The sequence below is a fragment of the Carassius carassius genome, chromosome 5, assembly GCF_963082965.1.
Source record: "Carassius carassius chromosome 5, fCarCar2.1, whole genome shotgun sequence".
NCBI classification, from domain to species: Eukaryota; Metazoa; Chordata; class Actinopteri; order Cypriniformes; family Cyprinidae; genus Carassius; species Carassius carassius.
In genome coordinates this window covers 913,957-932,713 of record NC_081759.1, presented here as the reverse complement: position 1 = coordinate 932,713, position 18,757 = coordinate 913,957, and the positions used below count along the sequence as shown (strand labels likewise).

The following is an 18,757-nucleotide window of genomic DNA, read 5'->3' as shown; positions in this document are numbered from 1 at the left end:
ACCGCCTCGGCCTCCGGAACGGCATCGGGCACCGCCTCGGCATCGGCCTCCGGAACAGCATCGGTCACCGCCTCGGCCCTCCGGAACGGCATCAGGCACCGCCTCGGCCCTCCGGAACGGCATCGGGCACCGCCTCGGCCCTCCGGAACGGCATCAGGCACCGCCTCGGCCCTCCGGAACGGCATCGGGCACCGCCTCGGCATCGGCCTCCGGAACAGCATCGGTCACCGCCTCGGCCTCCGGAACGGCATCGGGCACCGCCTCGGCCCTCCGGAACGGCATCGGGCACCGCCTCGGCATCGGCCTCCGGAACAGCATCGGGCACCGCCTCGGGAACGGCGACAGCCTGCTCGGGAACGTCCTACTGGACGGCAGCGGCCCGCTCGGGAACGTCCTCCTGGACGGCAGCGGCCCGCTCGGGAACATCCTCCTGGACAGCAGCGGCCCGCTCTGGAATGTTCTCCGGACCTTGAGGAACGGTAGACGCCTGTCTCCTCCTCCTCCGCCCTCTATGATGGCGAGTCGGTGGCACCTTGTCTGGAGACTCAGGCGTTGAGTCGGCCATCTTGTGCTGTGGCGCTGGGCTGGCGGCCATCTTGTGCTGTGGCTCTGGGCTGGCGGCCATTTTGTGCTGTGGCGCTGGGCTGGCGGCCATCTTGTCTGGAGACTCAGGTGTGGTTGCTGCATCCCACTGAGCACGATGGCACAGGTAATGGGTAAACCCCCAAAAGTCCAGGATCTCCAACCCCTTCATCTCCTATTGAGGCAAAGGGTCATCCAGGCAATCATTAAATAAGTCTTTCAGTGCTGCGTCATTATACCCTAATCCGACTGCCATGGTCCAAAACAATTGTGCCAGGCCATCCACCTCACTCCCACTTTGACGAAGGGTGGTTAAGTTTCGGAATCTCCCCCTCCGTTCCTCCATGGTGGCTGGGGAACAGATTCGAAATCCCACACCGCTTGATCTAGGCATGACGGAGTCCTTCTGTCACGTACAGTGATACAAGAAACACAGGAGAGATCCAATTGCAGGTGTGAGATTTATTACAAGGGCAAATCCAAAGGGGTAAACAGTCCAGGCAGGGTCAAAACCAGAAAATCCAAACACATAGAAACAAAACAAGAAAACATGGGAAGAGCAGACTCTGGGAAGTATCAATCATACAACAAGGACTCTGTGACAAAGACTCCAGGTATAAAGACAGACCAGGTATAAAATATATATATATATATATAATATATATATATTATATATAAAAGAAACTCTCTCCATCCACAGAGAACATTTGTAAACTCAGCAATCAACTGAACTCACACAACGAAACATAACAGTGTTCGAAACATTCTGTGGTCTTGATGGCAGTTTTCATATTTTGTACATCTTTGTCAGAAGGCAGCTGCCAGTTACAGTAATGCACTCTAACAATCATGTTCCTGTGTTTGACTGGCGTCAGGGGTTTTATTATTAGAACGACTGCAGTCCTCAGGTTTGTCAGCTCATACAAGTGTCTTCTTCAGAAGAAAAAGGGTGAGTTGATTGCTTTTGGTCACTCTTCTGTACAGACTTGCTCTCTGGAGTTTCCACTGTGAGTGATGCCTTCTTGTTATGTAATGTATTATGTTCTTCTTATGTTATGTATTCTTTATGTTTATCACTATATGTTTTTACACCTTTATATGAAAAAACAGCAAGGAATGCAGAAATAAGGAGAAGCCGCTGGATATTATTAATAATGTCACTGTCACTCAATAAAAGGATCACATTGCTGGGTGTTTTTGAAAGTTTTGATTTTGTCTGGTTTGATGACTAACATTACATTTGCAAGTATGACTCTCACTCGCCTTGAGAATTAGCAGAAGTCGAACAGTGACTTTTTGTTGAAATTGCTGTACCTAAATAACACTTAATGTAGCTTAATGTACAAAGACAGTGATAAAGACCAAATTTAGCAATATGTTAAAAGCATATATTATGTGCAGATATACGCATATAAGCCCAGAATGTGAACACAACACTTTTATTCACACGTCAAGAGTTTTCCTCTCATATAAAGAAAACATTAAGTCTTCAGCAAATTGTTGATTTGTCTCAGTGCCTTTCAGGTCTTTCCACACTGAAGCAGGGTCATTGGCAAAAAACTGGTTTTCCAGTTTTTAAGTGTTCAGTAGTTCTTCAAAACCGATCTAATCTCCTTATTCAGTGTGTTCCTGGCCTGATTGTACAAGATTGTCTAAGTTTTGCTGTGAGCCATAGTTAGTCATTGTTAAGTCCTGGGAGGAATGCATATATCCTCACAGAAACTGATATATGATATTACAGCCTTACAGTTACAGTGTTGTTGTTGCTCCGTGTCTGTGATTGTGCATTTGTAAAATAAAGAAAAACAAAAAGGGTGTGCTTTCTGCCATCTCTGTCTCTGCAAATATTTTCCAGAAACACGTCACTGAAACGAACTAAATGAAAACTCAGCGATTACTTGACACCCAGACATTATAAATACACTTGTGCACATAAGTTTACATATCCCTTGCAGAATATGGAAAATGTTTATCCTTTAAAAAGAAAAAAAAAGAAAAAGAGGGATCATGAAAAAGGCAGTTTAATGCAATTTAATGCAGTCCAGAATAAGCTATTTCACATAACAGGTGTTTATATATTCTTCACAACACAAAATAATAACTGAATTTATAAAGTTTACCCCGTTCAAATGTGAATCTTAATACTGCGTGTCATTTCCTGGGTGATCCACAACTGTTTTTGTGTTTAGTGATAGTTGTTCATCCTGAACGCTTCAACTGTCTGCTGTTCCTCACAAAATATCTCCAGTTCCTGCACTGATGCTTAACAAGGCAACACAATGCATTAAGAGATGGGGGATGTAAACTTTTCAATTGGATGATCAGGTAAATTGTACTTGTACTTATTTTGTCTTCTGGGAAACAATGTATTTATGAAGCTTATTAAGTTCATTACCAAATGAAAAAAAAGAGCTTTAAACAGAAATAAATACAGGTTATCGTGTTGAAAAGTTTTCACCCCTGGCACTTGATGCATTGTGTTGCCTTTTTGAGCATCAGTAAATGTTTCCACCTTTTCTAATAGATGTGTAGAAGTCACTCAGTTGTCCTCAGTGTGAAAAGATGGATCTCAAAATCATATAGTCACTGTTGGAAAGGGTTCAAATGTGCAGAAGATGCTGGAAAACTGAAGAATGTGCAGGAGCTGGGGGATTTTTCTGAAGAACAGCAGGAACTGCTCAGGACCAATGAGGGACTTGTGAACAACTATCACAAAAGAGAAAAAAAGTTGTGGATCATCCAGGAAACAACACTAACTATTAAGATTAAAGGGTATTTAAAATTTTGAATGAGGTTATTTTTATCAATTCAGTTATTGTGTCTTGTGGAGTAGATGTAAACATCTGTTTTGTGAAATATCTGATTCAGCACAGTACTAAATAATAAAAATAACATGCAATTTTCATGATCCCTCTTTAATTTTGTTTAAATTATTAACATTTTGCACATTATGCAAGGGGTATGTAAACTTATGAGCACAACTTTACATCTAAAGAAAGGTTGAAGAGTCTACTTTTAAATGAAGTCAGTAGTAGTAAGTAATTTAAGTCATTGGTTCTTTAAATTGTGAGGATTTTGTCTCACATTTAACAAAAACCCCTCAATAAAATTTGGTGACATACCAATCAGCTAACCAGTTGAGCCTTCAAAAGGGTCTCTCAGTTTGGTTCACTAGACTACACAATCATGGGGAAGACTGCTGATCTGACAGTTGTCCAGAAGACAATTATTGACACCCGTCACAAGAAGCCACAAACATTCATTTCCAAAGAAGCTGGCAGTTCACAGAGTGCTGTATCCAAGCATGTTAACAGAAAGTTGAGTGGAAGCAAAAAGTGTGGAAGAAAAAGATGCACAACCAACCGAGAGAACTGCAGCCTTATGAGGATAGTCAAGCAAAATCGATTCAAGAATTTGAGTGAACTTCACAAGGTATGGACTGAGGCTGGGGTCAAGGCATCAAAAGCTACCTCACACAGACGTGTCAAGGAATTTACTGAACCACAGACAACGTCAGAGGTGTCTTACCTGGACTAAAGAGAAGAAGACCACTGTTGCCCAGTGGTCCAAAGTCCTCTTTTCAGATGAGAGCAAGTTTTGTATTTCATTTGGAAACCAAGGTCCTAGAGTCTGGAGGAAGGGTGGAGAAGCTCATAGCCAAAGTTGCTTGAAGTCCAGTGTTAAGTTTCCACAGTCTGTGATGATTTGTGGTGCAATGTCATCTGCTGGTGTTGGTCCATTGTGTTTTTTGGAAACCAAACTCACTGCACCCGTTTACCAAGAAATCTTGGAGCACTGCATGCTTCCTTCTGCTGACCAGCTTTTTGAAGATTCTGATTTCATGTTCCAGCAGGATTTGGCTCCTGACCAAACGCCAAACGCACCAAACGTTGGTTGAATGACCATGGTGTTGGTCACCAGACCTGAACCCCAGAGAGAATCTATGGGCTACTGTCAAGAGGAAGATGAGAAACAAGAGACCAAACAATGCAGATGAGCTGAAGGTCATTGTCAAAGAAACCTGGGCTTCCAGACCACCTCAGCAGTGCCACAAACTGATCACCTCCACGCCACGCTGAACTGAGGCAGTAATTAAAGCAAAAGGAGCCCCTACCAAGTATTGAGTACATGTATAATAAATGAACTTTCCAGAAGGCCAAAAATTCACTATATGTTTTTTTATATTTTTGGTTTTGAAGTATCCTAATTTGTTGAGATGAATTGGTGGATTTTTGTTAAATGTGACCCAAAATCATCACAAATAAAAGAACCAAAGACTTAAACTACTTCAGTCTGTGTGCATTGAATTTATTTTAAAGTTTCAGAATTTGAGTAAAAATATATGAACTTTTCCACTACATTTATTAATTTATTTACTCACTTCATCATAGTCCATATCAAAAACAAAAATGTATCTTGATTCCATATAGTGGTTATTTTGGGAAAATCCTGGGTATTTTGAGCAGTAGGATTATAAAAAATATATGCATATATAAATTAAAGTAACCTATATAAAATTGCTAAATAAATCTATCAGTACTTTTTTACTTGAGTACATAAAAAATCGAGTGCTTTTGTACTTTCACCCAATTAAATTTGAAAAAGGAGTACACACATAAGAAAGCATGTGTTCCACACACACTTAAGCATACATCTAGATACAAACACTTGCAGTACACATATCCTTTTTTTTTTTTTTTTTTTACATCTTTCTTTATCAATTGCCACTGCTGTAATAAGAATCAGGTTCAACTAAAAAGTTAATTCAACACTCAAAAACACAAAACAGAAGGATCAGAAGGCTGGAAGTCGTAATCCAGGGCGAAAAAATGATGACAGGGAAGAGGAGGACAGTTCAAACGAGCATCCAGATGCTCCACCAGACAGAGAACAGCATCAGAGCTGATGGAGCCTCAGAGCAGAGAGTTCCCCGGTTTAGGTAACAACAGGCCAGAAACTGGAGATCTGAGATCTGGAGGAACGAGAGGCAGCAAGAAAAGAAATCAAACCACAGACACTAAACTGTGCTTGGAGTCTCAGAAAAACATGACAGGACATCACACGTGAAAGCAGGTCATGAGTGAAGCGTAGGTCTATCTGTCTGACAAAAGAGGAACCTAAATAGAGCAAGGGAGAAATGAGGAACTAACTATTCCACGAAGACAATGATTACATGGCGATCTGTCAAATTAAAATCTATGTGCTCCCGATGACAAACAAGACAAGGGCAAGAACCTATCGATCAGACTGAAGACATGACATATGCAATTAATTATTATTATTATTAAGTTCAATGGGCAGAGTAATGCAGCAAATCACTGAATAAACTAAGAAGAAATGACAACCACAAACACGACCTGGATCTGCATGCAGCAGGAGAGTCATTGCGATGTGAATTTAACAGTTTTAGCTGTAAACCCGACTGGAAGAAACTGGTGTTTGCTGGTTGTTCCAGCTGGTCTCCCAGCCTGACCAGCTAAAGAAGTGGCCAGAACCCCTCAAAACCAGGTTTCAGCCAGCCAGTTTAAAGGCTGGTTTTAGCTTTTTTAGGAGTTATTCTAAACCCTGTGGAACTCTCAACAGTTTACGGTTTATTGCGTCTATCTTTGCATGCATGAATTTCTACTTATAACTTTAAATGTTGACAACGCTTCCATATTGGCTCCTTGCTAGCTGTGGTTGGGGGTGAGGGGGTGTTTACTTACTGGCAGTGTAACTGTGTGTGTGTGTGTGTGTGTGTGTGTGTGTGTGTGTGTGTGTGTGTGTGTGTGTGTGTGTGTGTGTGTGTGTGTGTGTGTGTGTGTGTGTGTGTTTGACTAATAAGTACTGTAAGTCACCTGACCATTTATCAGTAGAATTTTTCCTCATAGGTGATTCATCCTTTATCTAGAATTTGACAGCTCTGAGAAAGTATATTGTTACTTTATTCAGATGATCAATGTATCAGTTTTAATTATAGTCTGTAACTGATTTGTTTCAGCTAATTTCACTTTTGTAAATCTGTATCCTCTTACAGACTATAAAAATCACAGCTAATAATGTTTTTTTTTGTTGTTGTTTAGATATTTAAAAATAAGTCCTATTGGTTTTTATTGGCTTTAGTTTTTTTTTTTTTTTCAATTTTACAGAAAACTCAAAAGAAACAAGGAGCTGAAGAAGACATTGGGACGTCAGGCTGAGATCTGGCCACATTCATCACTAAGATTGCCTTTAAAGGAAATCAGTCAACACATTATTCTGCAGAAGTTTCAGTTTCACAGTTTTTCCAGATCTCTGTGTGGAGCACTGGCTGCTGTCAGACTCCTCGTGCAAACAAAATAATGTTTGGAAATGTAAACTGATATTTCCTACTGACACACATGAACTGAATTAAAACAATTTTTTTTGTTGGTGAAAATACTAGTGGCGTAAGACTTTTGCACACTAGGCTACTGTATATATGCATGTATATAATGTATGTGTTGTGTTGTGTTTTAGTTGCAAACTTGTATGATGAAGACAGCCAGTGTTTTTCCCTCCCAGTAGGACCTGATGGTATGCTGCTGTTTTCATTTTGCAGTTGTTTTGAATATAATCCAAATTATAGACATTTGGATTAATGATTTGTTTCTTTCCAGACGTTTTTGAGTGTAGAGCAGAGAAGAATTATTCTGCTCCCCTTGGACCTGATGGTATGCCTTTTGTTTCATTCCATGATTAAAGCATGTAATGGCGATACATTTTAATATTGCGATAACTGGTAGGCTAATTGCCGAAGCTTTTATTACAAAAAATGTGATTTGTATCTGCTTACTCCCAGGGCATCCAAGATGTAGGTGATTTTGTTTCTTCAATAGAACAACAACTGAGATTTTTTACTCAAAATGTTGCAATCTCTCAGTCATAGCACAGACAAATCCAAGTTCATGAAGATACATTGATGTCCTAAGACACAAAACGCTTTTAAGTCTGTGATACGCTTAAAAACAACTAGAAAAAGAAAAAAAAGTAAAAATCTTAATGGCTGTTTGAAAACATGCAAATACTATATCAATTCCTTTTAATCTCTGAGATTATCACACATTCTCCTCGTTCACTCTCTGCTATGGAGTACACAGTCTGCCCAATCCTCAGAGCACTGTTGACCAGCACCTGTTCCTCATCATCACCTCAATAAGCACCTCTACAGAAGCCACCTTTACCATTTACCATTTACATTACCTGTTCCTTAATAAACCCTGCCCTCTCCATGTCATCTAATGGAATGTGGGACAAACTAAATAAATACATTTCACTTTAATTATTTTGTTTTCAAACGTGGTTTATGTCATTTGATGTAGATTTTATGCTGATTGACAGCTGAGACTGACAGCTTCTCTGAACGAACTGAGGCACCAACAGACTGTTTCAGGATCTTCATGAAGTGATTGGAGTTGTATTTACAATATTTTGACACAAGCCTCTTACTCTTATTGTTGTATATCTCCAACATGACTGACATCATTGTTCTGTTATGTCTGTCTGTTGTTCAACACGTGAACAATTGCTGGCTCATGCCTGTTTAATGTGTGTGATTCTGTTAAGTAAAAGTTGAAGTGAGTTCACCTACACCTATATACCCTGATATACATCTTGTCTTGTGTTGTGTTCAAGTATCATATCACAGACATTACTCTTATGATTACAATGTCTGTTATGTTTCTCTTATAGACTGTATACTTTATACACTCACTCTTTATTGGTTGATTTGTTCTTTGTAAAAAGAATGCAATATGTTTTTAATTGCACAGTTACATGATTTTTGGATTTTAAGGCAAATTTTCTATTCAGTTTAATATTCTTTATTGGCATAGTTTGTATGTACATTACCAAAGCATTTCACAAAATGAATAATAGTGATTATAGTAATAATGCAATAATATGAAGTATTAAGATTCTTTATTGGGTCTGTGCTATATTAATACTGAAGTCCTCTGGTGTCATTCTTACTGCTTACTGCATAGACACATGTAAATTACCCAGATTAGCCTACTTAAGAAAGTACTCAAGAATTACTTAAGAAAGCTGTCAAATAAAATGAGAACAAGACCAACACATTAAGGCACTTTTTAATTGTGATGTACATGGTCTGTAAACACAAACTGTAAACAAATCACTGTGTGAGACAATGTAAATATGTTTGCTGAAACATTTCAACCTATATCGTGTTCAAAGCTGACAAAGTAAAATTCTAAATTTAGGTCAAGCTTCTTCCTGAAGATTTTCAAGCCTCTGCAACCCTGTTAAATAAAGTAAATTTGAAAATAGGAAAGAAAATGGCAATTGTTCATTTATGAAGCAGCTGAAAAACAATATTATCCAATCCAAATTTATTTATATAGCACAATTTAAATAAACACATGGTTTCCAAAGTGCTGCACACAAAGATACAAATACAATAATAATAAATAACAACGAGAAGCATAATAATACAATGGACTCAATAGATAAAGTAACAAAATTTAAAATTTAAACAACAAATAAATATGAAATTAATGTATGGCTTCATTATTGCATTTGCTCCATATGGTCTGAAAATTGAATTGTGAAGCATTACACGGACCCTCACAGTTACAACAGATATTAACAACAACAAAACAATGAAGAACTAGAAAAATATGGTTTAAAAATTGTCCAGAAAAATAAATAGATTTATTAGGAAATACTTGTCTTCTATAAAAACCGAATAACACATCTTTAAACACCAAAGATATACACATTCTTAATGGTGACTGAAAATAAAGAAAGTGAATGGTGACTGATAATAAGCTCAGAAAGAGATGGTAAAGGGGGCTGTAAGAGGACACTAAAAATCAGTTATTTATCATTATATACATACATTTGTTATTTTCATGAACTACATTTTTGATTGTTTAGAAATATAAATATAAAGTGGTGTAAATAAATTAGTATTTATGAAAGTCTTGCATCCATCTACATTTTGTGCTCTCCATCCTCAGTCTCAACTCACGTACACAACTAAACTCACACAATGAAACATAACCGTGTTCAAACCATTCTGTGTCCCAAGATGACAGAGGCATTAAAAAAGCAGACACTCTAACAATCATGTTCCTGTGTTTGACTGGCGTCAGGGGTTTTATTATTAGAACGACTGCAGTCCTCAGGTTTGTCAGCTCATACAAGTGTCTTCTTCAGAAGAAAAGGGTGGGTTGATTGCTTTTGGTCACTCTTCTGTACAGACTTGCTCTCTGGAGGTTCCTGTGTTGGTCATGCCGCCTTTTTACAGCAGAAAAGAAGAAGAATAAGAAAGCAAATGAAGAGTAGGAAAGAAAAGATCAGTCCAATGCGAGTTCGTTTTTCTCCACAGGTTCTCTCATTTTGGTCTTCTTCTGCGCCGGTGAGCTTCTCTGCATGAAATGAAAGAAAATAACTATTAACCTCATTAACTTTTGACAACTTATTGACTGCTGGCTAGTTGACGACTCATAATAATGCATAATAATTCATTTTGATCTTCAACCAGGGTTATTATAGTTCACTAAAACTGAAGGTAGTTAAATTAATGTTAATAATGTAACGTTCACTAATACCAGGCATTGCATATAATGATATAACATGTATTCAGTGCATGTATTCATATGATGAGTCTTACTGATCACATGCAGCATGTAGGCGTGTGGGTATCCTCGATCCGTCTCGTCTCGAACGAAGCAGCGGTATAATCCTGCATCTGTCTGATGGACACCAGTGATGGTCAGAGACACATCACCGTCTCTGAACCCGTCCTCTGTCAGCGATACTCTCTCCTCATAGCCCAGGCCTGGGATTGAGGCTCTGTTTGTTGTGTAGTGCAGAGCTCTTTGTTCATTATGCAGCCACGTCACATCCCTGACACCGCTTTGAGTGTCCGCATAACACGGAAGAGTGACGTTTCCCAACTCCTCAACCGTCATGTTCATAGGAACTATAGAGAAAAAACATTTCTTACAGTAAGTTCAACTACTCATGCTATTTAAAGCATTATCTAAAGCGTCTCTAAAGTGAGGCAAACAAACACTCACCTACAACATCCAGTTTAATTAGCTTGATAAAGCCATCACAGCTGCACTCGTATTGCCCCAGGTCATTGTATTTAGCTGCTTTGAGAAATAGAGGGTGGTTTTTTTCACGCTTGACTGAAAATCTTTCTTGAAAAAGGTCTTTTATGATGCATTTCTGCTTTAGGCATTCAGCAACAGTTGCTTCTATGGGGAAAGTCTTCCTCCACACGACTTTTTCACCGCTGCAGCAGGGAAGTGATGCTGGCTGATACAGCACCACAGTAATGGAAGAAACACCTGGAAATAAAACTAAAATAGTTTAGAATTGTCATGAATACCTCACAACCACATGCAGAATCTACAAGATGTTTATCACAATATGTTTTTTTTTTTTCGCTTTTATGTGTAAAAACACCAAGGGAAGTAGAGATAAGGAGAAGACGCAGGATATTATTAATAATGTCACTGTCACTCAATAAAAGGATCACATTACTGGATGTTTTTGAAAGCTTTGATTTTGTCTGGTTTGATGACTAACATTACCTTTGAAAGTATGACTCACACTCAGCTTTTGAATTAGCAGAAGTGGAACAGTGACTTCCTTAAATCCTGAAGCTGAATAACACTTAATGTGGCTTAATGTACAAAGACAGTGATAAAGACCATATTTTAACACATTTATTATGTGCAGATACGCATATAAGCCTAGAATGTGAATGCAAAACGTTTATTCACACATTAAGAGTTTTCCTCTCATATAAAGAAAACATCTTCAAATTGTTGATTTGTCTCAGTGCTGGGGTTGGTGTCTTGTAGTTTGTAATGTCTTTCAGGTCTTTCCACAATGAAGCAGGGTCGTTATCAGAAAACTGGTTTTCCAGCTTTTTAGTGTAGTTCTTCTAAACCGCTCTAATCTCCTTATTCAGTGTGTTCCTGGCCTGATTGTACAAGATTCTGTCACCAATCCTGAAGTTTTGAAGTCTTGCTGAGAGCCATAGTTAGTCATTGTTAAACGTTAAATAAGTCCTGGAAGGAATGCATATATCCTCACAGAAACTAATATTTGATGTTACAGTCTTACAGTTACAGTGTTGTTGTTGCTCCATGTCTGTGATTGTGCATTTGTAAAATAGGGTGTGCTTTCTGCCATCTCTGTCTCTGCAAATATTTTCCAGAAACACGTCGCTCAAATTAACTAAACGAAAATTCAGCAATTACTTGACACACAGACCTTATAAATTCAGTTGTGCTCATTAGTTTACATTATGACATAAGTTTACTGTATGATGTAAGTGACTGTATGATTTTGAGATCCATCTTTTCACATGGAGGACAAGTGGGGGACTCATACTGATGCTCAAGAAGGCAACACAATGCATTAAGAGCTGGGGGAGGTAAACTTTTTAAATTGGATGATCAGGTAAATTATACTTATTTTGTCTTCTGGGAAACAAAGTATTTAGGAAGCTTCGTAAGTGCAGAACTCATCCTGTTCAAAAGTTTTCACCCCTGGCACTTGATGCAATGTGTTGCCTTCTTGAGCATCAGTAGATGTTTCCACCTTTTGTGATAGCTGTGTATGAGTCCCTCAGTTGTCCTCAGTGTGAAAAGATGGATCTCAAAAGGGTTCAAATGTGCAGAAGATGCTGGAAAACTGAAGAATGTGCAGGAGCTGGGGGATTTTTCTGAAGAACAGCAGGAACTGCTCAGGACCAATGAGGGACTTGTGAACAACTATCACAAAAGAGAAAAAAAGTTGTGGATCATCCAGGAAACAACACAAATAATTATTAAGATTCAAGGGAATGCAAAATTTTGAATGGGGTTATTTTTATCAATTCAGTTATTGTGTCTTGTGGAGTAGATGTAAACATCTGTTTTGTGAAATATCTGATTCAGCACAGTACTAAATAAAATAACATGCAATTTTCATGATCCCCCTTTAATTTTGTTTAAATTATTAACATTTTGCACATTATGCAAGGGGTATGTAAACTTACGAGCACAACTGTACATCTAAAAAAAGGTTGAAGAGTCTACTTTTAAATGAAGTCAGTCGTGTCAAAACAAATATTCTTTGATAAAGTAATCTGTATGAAACTAATGTGAGGTCCAGTCTTTGTCGTCTGAGTTCATTATCTGTAATGTGGTAATGTGTGTGGGGCGCTTTGAGAAATAAGCCTTGTATTTACCTCAGAAGAATGTAATGTGAAACACGGCTTAATCCAGTGGAGGATCTAGTTATCATGAGTCATTTATATTAGTGTTTGCATTTAAAAAAAAATTGCAGTAAAAGAAAATAAAGTGACCTACCAGTTAGAAATAGTGCAAGAATCCAGTAAGTCTTCATAACTCATGTACTGAAACACAATTTAACATGACATTACATTTCATGTTAGTCAGACAGGACATTTCGACTCAAATGCTTGCTAAGATTCATAATGAATGTCCAGACAATATTTTTTGGCCATGCCTTCTCGTGGTAAAATTTAATACATTTAATATCTGATTTTTACTACATTCCTACTTAATGTAATTAAGTAATAAAAATAATTGTTAGTCAGTGGAGGAAACCATTGTGTGTTCCTATGAGTGTGTGATGTCACTTGAAAACTATTAATAGACTGTTAAACATTCACCATTTACACACAAGTAGCCCCATACTCGTCTCATGAAATCAAGCATCTAACTCGATTCTATTAAAAATACGAACAAACAAAGACCCGACTTTATGTAGTAGTTACAGGTCCATTAGTTTATTGAATGCTCATATACATTTATTTTATCAAAGGTGTTGGCAAGGCACATGGATTCACGTCTGCCTGATATTATATCTGATGACCAAACTGTGTTAATTAGGGGACGTCGGATGTCAGAACTAATATTTGACGTTTGCTAATTTTTTTTAAATTTTTGATCCATCTTGAGCTGTAGCTCCTGAAATGATTATATCCCTCGAAACTGAAAGCATTTGACAGTATAGAATGTAATGATTTATTTAATGTGTTGGGAAATCTGGCACAATTTGGTTTCATGGTTCATCTGTTATACTGTGCTCCCTCTGCAAGTATTAGAACAAGAAAAAGTGCTCTTAACTTTTCATCTAGTGGGTTTCGTTATTTAGGGGTAAATATTTCTCTTTTTTTTGTTCATTTAAGAATAATTTCACTAATTTGGTTGAGCAAATTAAACTTGATTTAAAACTTTGGGAGTGCCTACTTCTTTCTCTGGTAGGGAGATTGGAGACAGTAGTTCCTAACCGGGACTAAATGTCAATTTTGATTGATACTGGCAAACTGTTCCAAAGCCTTAGCAGCTACCGAAAAAGAAAACCGCACATCTTTGAACCTTAATTTTGATCGAGGAACATGTAGGAGATTTTTTCCATTAGATTGTAATGATCTCTTTGACTCCTGAATATGAATAAGATCAGCAATATATAGAGGGGCTTTACCATGCAGAGATTTAATAACAAAAATTTAAATCTTAAAATGAATTCTATAAGAAACTGCTAACCAATGCAATGATCTCAAAACAGAGGTAATGCGATCATACTTCCTAGATACCCCTCAGTAGTCTTGCGGCTGAATTTTTAACCATTTGTAATCTGTCCAAAACTTCTGTTTGAATCCACAATAACGTGAGTTGCAATAATCTAATCAAAACATGAAGCTTCTCCAAGTCTACACATGCTAAGAAAGGCTTGATCTTACTAATCATTTTTAATTGGCAGAAGCTAACTTTGACAACTTCACTAATTTGAGATTTACATTTTAAAGCACTATCACAGATCACACCCAGATTTTTTACTTGATTTTTCCTAAAAGGGCTAAGTGTTCCCAACTTAGCTCCAGCCGTATTGCTCATTTCAGAGGGACCAAATATAATGATCTCGGTTTTCGATTCATTAAGACTCAAAGTTAGCAGACATCCAAGACTTCACCTCATCTACGAAGGCCAACAGATGCCCCAATTAAGGCACTGAAAGAATCTTGGTTAAAAGACAAATACAACTGAGTGTCATCAGCATAAGAATGAAATGACACCATATTTATCCAAAATCAGTCCTAACGGTAGCATACACAGAGAAAAGAAAAAAGGTGCTAAAATAGAGCCTTGAGGGACACCACAAGTAATGGGTGTCAATGCCGATACAAATTCTCTCATACGTAATGAAAAACTCCTATTTTGAAAATATGACTTTATCCATTTTAAGGCATTTCCACAGATACCCACAGATATTTCAAGACAGGTATAAGTATTTGATGGTCAATCATAAAACACTGCCATCAGACCTAAAAGTAAAATTTCCAGGATCAGTCACAAGAAAAATATCATTAAAAACTTTCAGAAAATCTGATTCAGTGCTGTGATGTTTTTTGTATCAACAAGTGTTGGGTGAGATACTCTACTTCATGATTTTAGCCAAAACTGGAAGTTTTGAGATTGGTCTAAAATTAGCTAACACTCTCTTATCCAAATTTGATTTCTTCAAAAGGCGTTGGACCACTACATGTTTACAGAACTCTATACCAAACTTTTATTAATTATAGACACTATAAAAGGGACAACTGAATTTTGCTTCAATAAATGGGTTCGGAACAATATCTTGAGAAGTTGTAGACTTTAGTCCGAGTATAATATCCTCAAGGATTGAAAGAGAGATTGGCTCAAAATCTGAGAAAGTAACACCAGATACCGATTGCTGAATGAAATGAGAACAATGACTAATGTTATTACGTACATCTCGATTTATGAATAATTTTTTAAAAAGGACCTGCAGACAGGTCTCCTACCACCTCTATTCTGGAATCTATCGTAGAAAATGGAACCTCACCTCATAATAATATTCATATGTGACCTCTGACCTGTAATTGATATCCAGATGCGGAAATCGGCATGAGTTAAAATCCAGACGCAAACCTTTGTGCTCCTATGATGAAATAAACAATGTTTGAACGTGTCCAGCTGGTGACAAATTCATAAATGAGCTGTGAAGTAATGTTTTTGAAGATTTTATGGTCTGTTCCCTGCAACCGGGGTTTACCCATCTGCAGTACACATGTCTATAGGAAGTGTGAGGTTTCATATTTGCTCACTATTTCTTACTCTCTCACCCACACACACAATATAATGATGAGATTAATAATAATAAAATATAGTGCACAAAAAAGTTTTTGTGCTGTAGGGCTCAACAATAACACAGAATAGTATACACAATATGTTGTGGGGGGGGGATTATTACTTTTTTACCTAATTACTGCACAATCATCAACTATGACAAAAAATGGCTCATGAAAAATTATTTTAAAAAAAACAAATCAATTAAATGATGACCTAAATTAAATACACAGTGGGGAAAATAAGTATTTGACACATCAGCATTTTTATCAGTGAGGGGATTTCTAAGTGGGCTATTGACACAACATTTCCACCAGATGTAGCCATCAAGCCAAATATCGATACTGAATTCATACAAAGAAATCAGAACATTTAAGTATACAAGTTGAGTCATAATAAATAAAGTGAAATGACACAGGGAATAAGTATTGAACACATGAAGATAACAAGGTGCAAAATGGCATAGAAAGCCAGGAGATCACCTGAAATCTGTCAGTATTGATAGAAAAACCCTGCCCCCTGATCAGTACTAATTTATACCGCGTTTCCACTGTCGAGCTTAAACCGGGCGTGCCAGGGCCAGTCACGTTTCCACTGTCCTCGGGGCCAACGGCCAGGGTTTTTTGGCCCCTGACGAAAACCTTGGGCCAAAGCAGGCCAGCTCAAGAGTTCAAGAGTTCAAAACTCAGGATCAGTTCACCATAAACCGGCCACGATCAGGTGCTCCACGTAAGATCCCTGTCCGAGGTCTCCAAGAGCCAAGAACCACTCGGGCAGAACTTCAGGAAGACCCTGCATCAGTGCACTGAACCGCCATGGCATCCATGCACGCTCACCACTCAAGGCTCCATTGCTGAACAAAAAGCATGTTGAGGCTCGTTTGAAGTTTGCAAAAGAGCATTTGGAGAAGCCTGTGGATTATTGGGAGACTATAGTATGGTCAGAAGAAAGCAAAATTGAACTTTTTGGCAGTCATTCTACACACCATGTTTGGAGAAGATATGGCACTGCCCACCACCCAATGAGCACCATACCAACAGTTAAGTTTGGGGGTGGAAGCATCATGATTTGGGGCTGCTTTTCAGCAAGGGGTACTGGCAGACTTCATATTATTGAAGGCAGGATGAATGGAGAAATGTACCGAGACATTCTGTATAAAAATCTACTGCCATCTTCAAGAAAGCTGAAACTGAAAAGAGGGTGGATATTTCAGCAAGACAATGATCCCAAACACAAGGCCAAGGAAACAATGAAATGGTTTTAAAGAAAGAAAATAAAGTTGCTTAAATGGCCCAGTCAATCACCTGACCTAAATCCCATAGAAAATCTGTGGAGAGAACTGAAGATCAAAGTTCACAAAAGAGATTTAAAGACAATTTGTGTGGAAGAATGGGCCAGAATCACTCCTGAGCAATGCAGACGACTGGTCTCTCCATACAAGTGACGTCTAGAAGCTGTAATCCCCAACAAAGGCTTTTCTACAAAGTATCAAATAAAATGTGTTCAATATTTATTCCCTGTGTCATTTCACTTTATTTATTATGACTCAACTTGTATACTTAAATTTTCTGATTTCTTTGTATGAATTCAATATTTGGCTTGATGGCTACATCTGGTGGAAATTTTGTGCCAATAGCCCACTTAGAAATCCCCTTACTGATAAAAATGCTGATGTGTCAAATACTTATTTTCCCCGCTGTAAAAGGTTTCTGTATATTGGCCCATGTGTTGGGGATAGACTACTGCCATCTGCTGGTTAGAGAAAAAACTGAAGTTGAAGAAGTAAAGTGCAATGACTACATGTTTTCAGCAGAGGTCCATAGGTACTCATTCATTTTCAGTTCAGTTTCAAGTCAATTTTTTTTCATGTTTCAACTTCTCCTCACAACTTTATGATGGGCCTATATATTTTGTGAATATATATTTAAACTTTCTAAGATAAATTAAAAATCTATATTTTTGTCAAAGGTTAGAGTTTGTTTGTCTGATGTCTTTTGAATTGTCTGCTTTTGTTTATGTAAATGTATATTATGTTACATAAATTTGAAGAAATCTTTCTCTCTGTGTGTGTGTGTGTGTGTGTGTTATGTTTACCCCTGCACATTGTTATGCATTTATATTCTGTGCATTTTATTTGCCAAAATATAAATAATGCCCTGGATACCTATGTCACACTTGTGTAATGTGTAAGTGAGTGTGAGTCAGGGCCGTGCAAAGACCTTTTGAGGGGCATGTGCTAAAACTGAAAAAGGGCACCCCCCTCCCTTTTTTTTTATCAATTATATATATTCTCTTTTTTAGCTATTCTGTTTGATTTTATAAGCTTATTTGTATTATTTGGTTAACATGATTATGAATGACATTGAGAAGAGGGGAAGGTGAGCAATGAGTCAAGTATTTTTGACAAACTTTTTATTTTTTTTGAAATATAATTTAAGAAATTATGTCCAACTCAATTCCAGATTATAAGAAACTATAGCCATACCGTTACTATAACATATCCAACATGTATCCACCTACCTGGCAAATGTGATACTGTGGTGGACCAGGGATGTTGGTCTTTTGAAGGTCTTTTATTCACTACACTTTCCCTAAAATAAGCCAGCAATGAAAAAATAAATGAAAATAGTGTGAAAAGTACAGTTACAGTGAAAAGCATTTCTGAAGGATCACGTGACACTGAAGAGTACTGAACTGGAGTAATGATGCTGAAAATTCAGCTTTGATCACAAAAATAAATTACATTTTAAAATATATTCAAATAGAAAACAGTTATTTAAAATTGTAAAAATATTACACAATATTACTGTTTTTGCTGTATTTTGGATCAAATAAATGAAGCCTTGGAATGAATCACAAATTACATTCTGCATGATAAAATATAAAGATTTCACATTGATCTTCTTTCATTTTTTTTTTTTTTGTTACTACTACATTACTGTAGAAAAACCATGTTTACTACATTTTATACATGTGAAGACGAGCGGTGAGCATACCATAACATGATTATCCTAAATGTTAATAAATTAAGT

General features: G+C 37.6%; 1 protein-coding gene across 3 annotated transcripts in view; it reads right to left on the bottom strand.

Annotated features, from left to right (window-relative positions):
* Positions 1-1,444: 1,444 nt before the first annotated feature.
* LOC132140559 (uncharacterized) overlaps positions 1,445-18,757 on the bottom strand; it is a 42,142-nt gene continuing 24,829 nt past the window's right edge. Inside the window, exons 2-5 of one of the 3 annotated variants that reach the window (XM_059549347.1) lie at positions 12,918-12,964; positions 10,626-10,901; positions 10,217-10,528; positions 1,445-1,603 (exon numbers count right to left, since the gene is read on the bottom strand). In XM_059549347.1, coding sequence (XP_059405330.1) covers positions 1,551-1,603; positions 10,217-10,528; positions 10,626-10,901; positions 12,918-12,954 — 678 coding nt within the window. In that variant the 5' untranslated portion in view covers positions 12,955-12,964 and the 3' untranslated portion in view covers positions 1,445-1,550. Of the gene's footprint in view, positions 1,604-9,583; positions 9,972-10,216; positions 10,529-10,625; positions 10,902-12,917; positions 12,965-18,757 lie in introns of those variants that run through there. The other 2 variants (XM_059549348.1, XM_059549344.1) reach the window with 2 other exon arrangements.